The sequence below is a fragment of the Tursiops truncatus genome, chromosome 17 (assembly GCF_011762595.2).
Source record: "Tursiops truncatus isolate mTurTru1 chromosome 17, mTurTru1.mat.Y, whole genome shotgun sequence".
Taxonomy (NCBI): domain Eukaryota; kingdom Metazoa; phylum Chordata; class Mammalia; order Artiodactyla; family Delphinidae; genus Tursiops; species Tursiops truncatus.
Window position 1 is genome coordinate 564,145 of NC_047050.1, and position 12,355 is coordinate 576,499.

At 45.4% G+C, this 12,355-nt stretch overlaps 1 protein-coding gene across 8 annotated transcripts in view; it reads right to left on the reverse strand.

Annotated features, from left to right (window-relative positions):
* The window catches only part of PRKDC (protein kinase, DNA-activated, catalytic subunit), a 150,533-nt gene that overhangs the window by 125,763 nt on the left and 12,415 nt on the right, over positions 1 to 12,355 (reverse strand). For all 8 annotated transcript variants that reach the window (XR_012327131.1, XM_033843199.2, XM_033843197.2 and 5 more), the window contains exons 8-16: positions 9,135 to 9,190; positions 9,023 to 9,053; positions 8,413 to 8,570; positions 5,113 to 5,259; positions 3,649 to 3,813; positions 2,812 to 2,980; positions 2,390 to 2,439; positions 1,659 to 1,784; positions 210 to 362 (exon numbers count right to left, since the gene is read on the reverse strand). Coding sequence is in view for 7 of the 8 variants with exons in the window: in XM_033843199.2 (XP_033699090.1) it covers positions 210 to 362; positions 1,659 to 1,784; positions 2,390 to 2,439; positions 2,812 to 2,980; positions 3,649 to 3,813; positions 5,113 to 5,259; positions 8,413 to 8,570; positions 9,023 to 9,053; positions 9,135 to 9,190 (1,055 nt within the window). In the remaining variant the exon portion in view is untranslated. The remainder of the gene's footprint in view (positions 1 to 209; positions 363 to 1,658; positions 1,785 to 2,389; positions 2,440 to 2,811; positions 2,981 to 3,648; positions 3,814 to 5,112; positions 5,260 to 8,412; positions 8,571 to 9,022; positions 9,054 to 9,134; positions 9,191 to 12,355) is intronic.

Here is a 12,355-nt window from a genome sequence, read left to right on the forward strand (position 1 = left end):
TAAACTACTATCTAGTAGTTCTGAACAATCTAGTACAGAATATTTTCTACGCATTAGGCAATGCAAATAAAAAAGTATCAAGGACACGTATTAATGCTAATAAACCAATGTCCTGCGATGTCCACAGGTGTGAGATTTGCTCATACTGCAGCGGCAGAGGGAGTTAGTACAAAAAGGATACAAAATTATTACTGACAAGCCCTTCTAACCTCTTGTTCCCCAACACTCTGCTTTTCCAGTGTAAGATCCAATTTCTCGATAATCTTCAAAACTGATTTTACAAATTCATCATACAGCAAACGATTCAGACTTGGAAGGGAGGAATTCACAAAGAGAAATGCTTCATCTGCTAAAAGAGAATCCTTAAAATAAAGAAAATAATAAATTTCAACATACTGTGCCAAAAAGTATCAGTACCAGTATTAAATAAGCATTATGATACATAAAGATGTGTACGTATATTTAGGTATTATGGAAACTCCTGTGTAAACTATAGCAGATTTACCTCAAAGTTTTCAAGCTGGAAAATGTAGATTCCTTCCTAAATTATTAGGACAATACCATTTCAGTCAGATACGACTTACGCAGTCATGTAACAAACACAAACAGTAGTAAATGAGAAGATTTAGGCCAATCCTTGTCAAAGTATTTACCACATTAATGTGTGTGTGTGTGCGTGTGTGTGTGTACACACATCTGTATACTATACATGGTGTGTCTATGTGCAACTGCACATGCATGTACATACGCACATATACACGTGTGCACATATAAATACGCATGTACTCACAGATACATGCATGCATACATATGTACAAATATATATCTATTCTCAGAATGGATTTAAAGTATTATAATCTATTATTTCTTTAAAACTGAAATACTCTACCTTTCCAAAAATATGGACCAATTACTCTGCCTTTACTCAAATAGTCTATGAAACTTAACCTCAAAATGTATCTAACATCACATATAAGAAAGCATATTTTAGGTAAAATTATTAACACTGTTACACTATTTTACCTCAATAAGAAAAACTCCTAAGATTTTTCACAGGATAGGAACCATCTATTGACAAACACTGCTTTTCCTAGTCTATGAATGCTTTGTCAAAGACCATGTTAAACGGTGGCCAGAACCTGGCTTAGAGCAGACACCGCTGAAACACCTGCCAGAAACGTAGGAGGCGTGATTCTGACCGTGACAAACAGCCGTGCACCCACCTCCTTTGTACCTACTACATCAACCGGATTCACCTTCAGCTTTAGCAAATAAAAAGAGCACAGCTCTCCCGCGGTGATAACACTGCCTGCCATGTTCTTTTTATCCACCAGCCTGGGTCTGTCTGAAAGAACAACTCTGCACCAATTACACTCTGTATGCTGCTTCTTTGCTGAAACGAGGACTCAGCTATGGTAATTCATTAATTTTAAATGAGTTCTATGATTTTGTTCTTTTTATTTGATTTTTTTCAAGTCTCACTTTAACTATCCTAACTTACACTGTTTTAATTTTTCATTACCTGAAGTACTTAAAAAAAAAAAGCCCTATTGAAAGTTAGTAAAATACACTTCTGAAGTAATTCTTAGGTGTAAAACTATGGAAACTAGTAAAGAGGAACTAAGGTACTTCTGTGGCTTTAAAATGGTCGTTTTTACCATCATCTGGTCACAGCTCAGGAGATTTCTAAAAAGATCCAAATAGTCTCTGTAGGTGGGCACCCGCCATTTGCCGGTTCTAGCTTCCCCTGACACACGACAGTCCTCAGACTCGGGCTCAGCACCCTGGTGGAAAGACAAACATCCAACACTGAGGGCGGATCGGAGAACAGCAGCACTGCTGCACTTCTGCTTTCTGCTGTCAGAGTTCTCTAAGCTAAAAGAGCCCCCAGCTGCAGACCCTAATTTGCTTGAGGAAGATAGTATATTATGAAAGCATAATAAAAAGGCTGGGAAAAAGTCACAATTTTCTAACTAGGACTAAAACAGTGACGCACTAACAAGTGTTTCAAAACAATATCCAAGGTATGTGTTATGAATAATTTACCTCAACTTCTTATACAGAGCTCTCATCTCATCCTATTTCCTGTTAACTTAAAGTAACTAAGACATGCCTCCCATAATATACCTAAGTATTTTGTCCTACAGCTTCAAGAGAAAAAGATCCCTTTTTGTAAAAATGTATTTATAGTAGTAAGGTTATGTTTAAGGATGTCTCATAACCATCACCGGAAAAAGTACTTAGGTATTACAGCCTATACTTTCAAAATGTAGCTAATGGCTAATAACAAAAAAACCACTTTTGTATATTTAGACTAAAAACTCCAGCAACATCTTTAGCTTTCAAGATGACAAAAGACTAACTTTCAAATCATACATTCAGAATTTACCTTTTGAAGGATCACTGGTTTAGAACATATTCTGATTAAACCTTGATGCACTATAAAAAGAAAATGAAAACAAAAAAGAAAAATACACTGAAAAATATAACCACTCAATTAAAATGACAGCCATTATCTTTTTGAACATAACTTACCTCTCAAATTTTTCTCTAAGTTTGGTAATATCTTTAGTTTTAATTTTTTTTTCTTTTGTTTTAAATTTTAGACTATTAAGATTCAAAATCAAAAGAAAGGAAAAAAATTCAAAAAATGGATAGAAAAAGGATATTTTGGTCCACCAAAATATTAGGAGTTCTCCAAGAGGCATCAAAAGATACAAAAGAATTTGGCAACCAGATGTTCTTTATATCAAACAACATGTTAAGTATTAACCATTCATCATCCTCAAAACAAGTAAATTCCAAACTCACCCATAGTACTAATGCAATTCCAGAGAACTGGTCCTTTTTCTGCCAAGGCCAGGAAAACTTTCACTATGGCTTTACAACACACCAACTGCATTTTTGGACCGTACTGGGGGAAACTGTCTATCTGCACGACCACGAGGTGCTCCAGAACTGGCATGTGCACCTCAGGAACCTGCCAGAAAGGAGAGCACACGAAGAGCGAGGGCAGGCAATGAATAACTACAGGGACCATACAGACAGTCACAGTAAACACAATGCCATTAGACACGTATCAGATGAATGAAAAACCAGGATTATTACCTAATCTGCTAATTTGTTGCTGTAATTATCTAAAAAAAAAATCAGAGTAACTGTCTAAATGATACTTAAGGTGCAATTCTACCCCAAGCAGCAATCTTAATCTTTTAGAAAGATAAAAAGTAACAAATAATTTTTCCTACTTTGGGAACAAAAAGTCAAGTTTCATGGCAAAAACCGTACCGATACAAAATACTAGCTAAAAATGTCACCTGGGGGACTTCCCTGGTGCTCCAGTGGATAAGACTCCGTGCTCCCAATGCAAGGGGCCCAGGTTCAATCCCTATTCGGGGAACTAGACCCTACAGGCATGCCACAACTAGGGAGCCCGCCTGCTACAACTAAGGAGCCCACGTGCCACAACTAAGACCCGGTACAACCCAATAAATAAATATAAATAAAGATATTAGGAAAAAAAGGTCACCCTGCCCACAATGTGCCCCTACTGAATGCATATTAACTCCTGCTGCGCCATCAAATTACCTGAAGAACGGAGGTTAAACAGTCACAACTGTGCTCCGTTTAACCAACTATCTCACTCACCGTATCAAGGTGAAGCAAGACACTGGCAACAGACTGGAGGAAACTGGGCATCTGGTAGACGTGGTCCTCGGCCGTGTCTGTCTCGGTGAGGAACAGCTGCCGGCAGCGCTGAACAAGCTCCACGAACATGAAGCCAACGTCTTCTGCGTTTATAACCTTGCAAGGCTTTAGGGAAGGAAAACAAGCCTCTGTCAACCTTACCAACTTCAAAATAATGGTGTTTAAGGTGTCGTGTTAAGCCATGTTGTTATAAACTGAACGTTAACAAGCTTTTTAATGGAGAAGAAATGCAGATATAAAATACAGTGTATGTTCTACAGATGCTTTCTGAAATATCTGTAAGTACATTCTGCACAGCTATTAATACACAACACACCTACTGAACCCTGTGTTCTAGGCACTGGGAAGACAGTAGTTATCAAAGACAACTGGGTGCAGGCCCTCCCCAGAGGCCAGTCGCCCAGAGGAAGGGACAGACCCAAACCACGGAGGCACAGCACACGGCACCCAGAGGCACCTTCCTCACTCACGCACCCGGCTGTGCCGTCCTCCGCCCGGCCGCGTGCTCCCGAGGCCCCTTAGACTTCGGCTCGAGTCCCTCCTCCACGAGACTCTGGCCCCTGTATCTTTGCCGCGTCCTCTCCCTTCCTCCCTGTTGGCCATGCTCTGGCTACACTACGTCACCACAACGAACAAGTCCCAGCTGGCCAGACCTCAGGGTCTGAAGCTGTGAAGCCCAGGCTCTCGGTCACCTCTGAGCCTTCTCACACACTGTTTCTTCTGCCCTAAGTACACTGAAAGGAGCCGCAGAGACAAGTGGAGATAAAGGTTTATTTTTAAGGGGAAAGGATCATCTGGAAACAAATGAGGAAGCACGAGGGAAGGAGTGAGGAGTGGTGTGGAGGGCTGGAAACAGACGCACAGACCCTACAGCAGGGAAGCAGCCCTGGGAGGCAGATCTGCAGAGGCAGGGAGTGACGCCCTCTGTCGAGTGGAAGCACCCAAGGCGACGGTCAATGTCCCTAAACAGACCTCACGCAGGCACAGGGAGGGGTTCTCGCTAGCGCGCCAAGCGTCACCACCAAACTGCACCTCATCAACAACAGGCAGCGTGGCAGTGGGTAAAACGTGCTGTTTCTCATCTTCAGGTCGGAGTTATGTCTTGGTTCTGTCAACTGTTCGCTGTGTGCCCTTTCACGAGTTACCTAATTTCTCTGGGCCTCAGTTTCCTCACCAGTAAAGTGGAATCATATTCCTAAAAGCTTGTGGGAGAGTTATGAGTATTTGAGATAATACACATACAGAATCCTATTACAGAGCAGGCACTGAAAAAAACAAGTTAATAACAAAGCAAGTAAGAACAATATTTTCACAAGTGTGAGATGCTATTCAAAATACAATAAAGTACATTCCTTTAAACACTCAAGTGAAACTAAAAAGACAAGAGTAAATTAATGGGCATACCCCTGCAAAGAGTCCATATCCTCGAACGGCGATGGACAAGTCCTTGCTGTTTGCGTCCACGTTTCTGATGATGCCATAGAACTGCTCCATGAAGTACCGCAGCTTACTTCTGTGCGTCTCTGCGTTGTTCGCTACCATAAAAGAAAGCTGCAATGGCATAATGTTTACTTTAGAGACACTTTTACGAAAACAAAGGAATCTATCCAAATGTGAAAAGGCTAGAACTGCTGAGTAAGACATTACCAATGTGTTGTCACAGTTCCACAGTTGTTTTTACTCATAAAGAACCATTTCTTCCATCTGCTTGCTTAGTCTCCAACAGCTTCAGAAAAGGCACTTTCTCAAGTAAGCCTTTATTATACATGATGCTTTTACTAGAAAAAGGGACTGAAAGAGACCAGGAAGATGCAGGAAGACGTTTGCACAAAACACAGGCTCCGGACGAAAGCTCCCTGATGAAGCAGAAGGCATCTTTAGACTCATCTGTGACTCATGGTGACACAGAGCTGGGCAGCCCAGCGGCCGGTGAGTTCAGTCACCAACAGACTGGGACCCACAGGAGAGAACATGGGGATGGCTCAAAACTAAAAATCAGAAAGACAAGTGTCTTATGTGCCTTTCTGAGTACAGGTTTTTTACCTCCTTAGGTAGGTTTATTCTTCCTTAGGTAGGTATTTTATTCTTTTTGTTGCAATGCTGAATGGTATTGTTTCCTTAATTTCTCTTTCTGATCTTTTGTTGTTAGTGTATAGGAATGCAAGAGATTTCTGTGCATTAATTTTGTATCCTGCAACTTCACCAAATTCATTGATTAGCTCTAGTAGTTTTCTGGTGGCATCTTTAGGATTCTCTATGTATAGTATCATGTCATCTGCAAACAGTGACAGTTTTACTTCTTTTCCAATTTGTATACCTTTTATTTCCTTTTCTTCTCTGACTGCCGTGGCTAGAACTTCCAAAACTATGTTGAATAATAGTGGTGAGAGTGGACATGCTTGTCTTGTTCCTGATCTTAGAGGAAATGCTTTCAGTTTTTCACCGAGAATGACGTTTCCTGTGGGTTTGTCGTATATGGCCTTTATTATGTTGAGGTATGTTCCCTCTATACCCACTTTCTGGAGAGTTTTTATCATAAATAGGTGTTGAATTCTATCAAAAGCTTTTTCTGCATCTATTGAGATGATCATATGGTTTTTATTCTTCAATCTGTTAATGTGGTTTATCACATTGATTGATTTGCGTATACTGAAAAATCCTTGCATCCCTGGGATAAATCCCACTTCATCATGGTGTATGACACAAACAGATGGAGAGATATACCATGTTCTTGGATTGGAAGAATCAATATTGTGAAAATGACTATACTACCCAAAGCATTCTACAGATTCAATGCAATCCCTATCAAATTACCAGTGGCATTTTTTACAAAATTAGAACAAAAAAATCTTAAAATTTGTATGGAGACATAAAAGACCCCAAAGAGCCAAAACAGTCTTGAGAGAAAAAAAAACGGAGCTGGAGGAATCAGACTCCCAGACTTCAGACTATACTACAAAGCTACAGTAATCAAGATAATATGGTACTGGCACAAAAACAGAAATACAGATCAATGGAACAGGATAGAAAGCCCAGAGATAAACCCACGCACCTATGGTCAACTAATCTATGACAAAAGAGGCAAGAATATACAATGGAAAAAAGACAGTCTCTTCAATAAGTGGTGCTGGGAAAACTGGACAGCCACATGTATAAGAATGAAATTAGAACACTCCCTAACACCATACACAAAAATAAACTGGAAATGGATTAAAGACCGAAATATAAGACCAGACACTATAAAACTCTTGGAGGAAAACATAGGAAGAACACTCTTTGACATAAATCACAGCAAGATCTTTTTTGACCCACCTCCTAGAGTAATGGAAATAAAAACAAAAATAAACAAATGGGACCTAACGAAACTTAAAAGCTTTTGCACAGGGCTTCCCTGGTGGCGCAGTGGTTGAGGGTCCGCCTGCCGATGCAGGGGACACGGGTTTGTGCCCTGGTCTGGAAAGATCCGACATGCCCCGGAGCAGTTGGGCCTGTGAGCCATGGCCACTGAGCCCATGCGTCTGGAGCCTGTGCTCCGCAGCGGGAGAGGCCACAACAGTGAGAGGTACCACAAAAAAAAAAAAAAAAGAATGGCAAACCACTACAGGAAAAAAAGATCATCAACAGTCACCACAGAAATTCAAATTAAAATCACAGTAGGGTAACACTGTACACCCATCAGACGGGCTGAAATTAAAGACTGGCAATACTAGGTGCTGGCAAGATCGTGGGGTGGCTGGAACTTACCGGTGGGGATGGAAAACGGTGCAAACGGTTTGAAAAGGAGTTTAGCAGTCGCTCATAAACTGCAACCTATGCCTACCATGCACCCCAGCAAAGCCCCTTCTAGGTGTCTGCTCCAGAGCCATGAGAACAGTCGGCAAGGGTGCTGCTCACCAATGCCCTCAGCTGCTCCCGCTACAAGAGCCCCCGCAGCCCAACCCCTGGTAGCCATGCGTCTGCTGCTGCATCTGGGACTCTATTTCTGTTTTGTGGATGGGTTCATTTGTACCCTTTTTTAGATTCCACATGTAAGTGCTATTTTATGAAAAAATAAAATAAAATAAAATAAAGCAGTAAAACGCCCCAGGAGTCCCTACAGGAGCTGTGGGATATGCCTACAGCAGGACAGCAGCTGTGCCCCAGGTGTGTGAGGACTCCCAATGCCGCTCTTCAGAATGTCCATCAGCGCCGCCCCAGCCAGTCTCATTCCCACCACCAGCCCACCCCTTGGGTGTTTCCAGCTGCCACTGGGCACTCAGAACCACAGCACCTGCTCCTTGGCCAATGGAGACACCCAGCCACCTGCAGGCTCCCCCTGCACCCACACCCCGGCTGGACCTGGACCCCAGGGCAGGTGGGCTCATCTCCGTCACGAAGCCACAGAGACACAAGCATCTTGTCTTAACATGGCAGCTGACGCTGACCCCCACCCTCACTGGGCCACCGGCTCCAGGCAGCCCTGGCCTCCCAACCGTCTCTCCCTGCCGCCACTTCTTCTATCCAACCTTGGCTCTGAGGCCCTGATCCGATCTGGCATCTTCTGAGCTTTCTTCCAGACCTGCTGCCACCCATGCGGCTGACGGATAAGCATGCTTTTTCTTTAAGTACCACGGAAGCCAATGGATCAACTTGTATTTACTTTTCAAACGTTCACGCACAAGATTGGAATTTAATTTTGTGCATAGAAAGAATTTTAAACAGTACCTGTTTCAGGAAAGATTCCAAAGCTGAATATGCAGCTTTTTTCAATTCTGTATTTGTGTGGCTACACCATTTCGACAGTATTTCAAATAAGGAAACGTAGTTGTCCAGGAGGCAGGTGCTAAACTGAGATGCATGCAGGGTAAATATGGACAGGCCAGCTGCAAATGCAAAATACATCACGTTTAAAATAAGACGACAAAGGGCGGAACAAAGAGCTAAGAAAAAGCTTCAGGCACACGTCAAATTAAAACTGTGCTCACAAAGGAGGCTCCAGTGGTCCCCGAGACCTCTGATGCCTCCATCCTCCATCTGAATCGACAGGCCCGTGACTCCCAAAACAAAGGTCGGAAGTAGGATCAGGGTTTATTCAGATGAAGTCAGAATCAAACAATCTGGATCCCCTGAGAGTTGCTCTGAAGAGATTTTTTTCTGCAATCATGTGATCTAAGTGTGACCATCTCAACCAGCGCCCAAGAGGCCCCGTCATAACCACGTGGGAGCCTCACAGGTGTCATTGCACTGACTTTCACTCACAGTTTAAGCAAACATTCACTCAATGCACTAACTTAATAATCTGAAACATTCCACCTCATTAAATAAAGGATCTTACCCAAAGGCACCGCGTATCTCTTCAGATCAATCTATTAAAAAAAAAATTTACCATCAATGTTTGACAATCACAAGGCTCAGCTAAAAAGAATTAGAGGAACATTAAATCTCACCTGAGGACAGATTGCCTTTAGTGCAAAATCAAAAATCTCCCTTGAAGTCTGGGGATCTGGGGAAAAACAGAAAGCAGCCCTGTCACACAGCATCATCGTATCATCTGACCAAGCTCACAAGGTATTAAGACTAACAGCTCTGTTTCAGACAGCACGGCCTCCTCCTCCCTCACCTGGCTTCATCCGACGGACCCTTAAACACTCTGTCCCGCTTGTGCTCTGACAGCGACCGGCGCTGCCTGTGCTGAGCTGGACTCTGCTCTGGTCTCTTGGCATCAGCCTCCTCCAGAGGAGCCCCCCATCAGGCATCCTGCGGGCCTCTCTGCCCAGGCTCCCGAGCTGACCCTGCCCACACACACAGCTGTACACATCGCGTCTCGGGAGGCTGCCAAGGCCGCGTCCTGAGATCTCCTTTCTCCCACAGGACCCAGGCCTACGTGGTGCACGCACGCTAAGTGTGGGTGCTGCACAGCGGCCACAGCTACACACGTCCAGGACGAAAAGCCAGGTTCTGGCCTGCAGCTCAGTAAACAGTGCACGGACTTCAGCTGCTCACTGCCACCAAGAATCATGGCTCTCGGCGCTGCACTAACGCACACCTCAGCCGAAGAAGGCAGGCAGACCTCATAAACATCAAGGCCCAGACCTGTTCCTCACAGAAAAATCACCGCGCGGAAGCCCCTCTCACACTGACCCCGCATTCTATGCGACCTCACCCCTCCCCAGCACTCTGCAGCAGGCAGCCCAGCTCTCGTGACCCCGACCACAGCCGGCAGCCTGGACGCCCGGGAACCCACTGCTCCCGCTGCCCGGAACGTCCTCCCCAGCCCCTCCCCAGCCGGCCCCTCGCCACCCTGCAGGCCTTTGCCTCTCGTCACCTCCCCAGAAAGAACCGTGGGCTGTGCACCTCCTCCATCTCTCCATGCTCCAGATTCCCACCCACAGCACCCGGCGTGCATGCACAAATGAACCCTGAAATCTGCGGAGCTTGTGCTCCTCGTCTGTCTTCTCACCACGCTGAGCTCGCGATGGCAGGAACCCGGGGATTCCCATCTCTGAGCCCAGCACCCAATCCATCACTCTTCAGACAGAAGACACCCAGGAAAGACGTGCTCTATGAACAAATGTATTAGTACTGAGTACTAATACTAACCGCCTGAAGTTACATAATCACAGCGTGACCATAAACTGCAAATTTTAGCCTCATACCAAGGCTTAAATCCCAGTCCTGCCACGTGCTGGTTACATTAGTTTCCTGTCGCTGCTGTAACCAATTATCACAAACTCAGAGGCTTAAAACTACACAAACTTATTACCACACAGTTCTGGAGGTGAGAAATCTGAAACCAAGATCACAGCTACAAGTAGAAAACTCTCTGAAAACGCCCTGGGACCAGCAGGACAGACCATGCACAGCTGAAGGCAGAAAGGAGCACCCACGCAGAGGAGCCGGCGCAGCGTGGCCTCTGCTCCCCCAGCACTGCGACCGCAGGGTCCGGACCCACATCGGGCTCCCCAGCTGGAGACCCTGCACCCGCATGACGAGCCCCCAGAACATCCGGAGAGCCAGGGGACTGCAGGGAACGAGAGCCGCTCCCCCCGAGGCCCACAGCACAGGGGCTGCAGCTCGAAAAGCGCCTGGGTCTCCTCTCCCATGAAGGAGTGGCATGGACTCACTCCAAATCGTGTGCCAGAGGGGCAGGACTCTGCTGGCACGTTCTCAGGGTCCCCAGGGGCTGGCGGGCACCAGATGCTAGCTGTGGGAGCCCTGCCCTCCACCGAGCTGGCTGGGTACCACCAGCCCCTTTCTGACTCCCCATCTTACCCGTCAGCCCCGCTCACCCCACCCGGTTTCAGTTGCGGACCCACCATGGCCTGCGCTCCTCCCAAGCAGCCCCCGCCCCACCAGTCCTGGTGCATGCCCTCGGCCGGCACCAGAGCCCCTCCAAATCCACCCCTGCCTGGCCAGACACCTCTGGCCAGCACCAGCATCCCCCAACATGGCTCCTGCCCCAAAGGCTGGCCGCACACACCGGAGCACCAGCAACAGCTGCATCCGGGCCTCAGAGCCCAGCGCACACGGTAGCGCACGGGAGGCCAGCCTGGCCCGGCCACACAGGGGACGCTCCTGGGGCACCCGGCTCCAATGCAGTCTGGCGGCACTGCACTACCGGGCCCCACAGGGCACCTTCTATACCAAGACCAGGAAATGCAGCTGACCTACCAAATACACAGAAACAAACACACAGAATCAGGCAAGATGAGGAGCCGAAGGAACGTGTCCCCTCCTGCCCTGCTGACGGGAAAGTAAACTGCTGCAGCCACTGAGGAAAACTGTGCGGCGGCTCCCCAAAACTCAAAAATAAAACTACCACATGATCGAACTACAATCCTGCAGCCTGTGGAAGGAAAACCACATTCACAGAAAGACAGACAAAATGAAAAGGCAGAGAACTTTGTACCAGATGAAGAAACAAGACAAGACCCCAGGAAAACCACTAAATGAAGTGGAGATAGGCAACCTTCCAGAATAAAAATTCAAAATTATGACAGTGAAGATGACCCAGAAGCTCAGAAAAAGAATGGAGGCAAAGATGGAGAAGATGCAAGACATGTTTAACAAAGACGTAGAGCAATTAAAGAACAGAACCTAAAAGAATTAAAGAGCAAACAGACAGGGATGAGCAATACAGCAAGTGAAGTGGAAGGTACACTAGAAGGAATGAATAGCAGAATAACTGAGACAGAAGAACGGTAAGTGACCTGGAAGACAGAATGGTGGAATTCACTGCCACAGAACAGAACAAAGACAAAAGAATGAAAAGAAATGAAGACAGCCTAAGAGACCTCTGGGACAACATTAAATGCACCAACATTCACATAATAGGGGTCCCAGAAGGAGAAGAGAGAGAGAAAGGACCCGAGAAAATATCTGAAGAGATTGTAGTCGAAAACATCCCTAACATCGAAAAGGAAACAGCCACCCAATTCCAGGAAACGCACAGAGTCCCAGGCAGGATAAACCCAAGGAGAAACGTGCCGAGATTCATAGTAATCAAATGGACAAAAATTAAAGACAAAGAAAAATTATTGAAAGAAACAAGGGAAACCAACAAATAATATACAAGGGAACTCCCATAAGGTTAACAGCTGATTTCTCAGCAGAAACTCTACAAGCCAGAAGGGAGCGGCATGATATATTTACAGTGATGAAAAGGAAG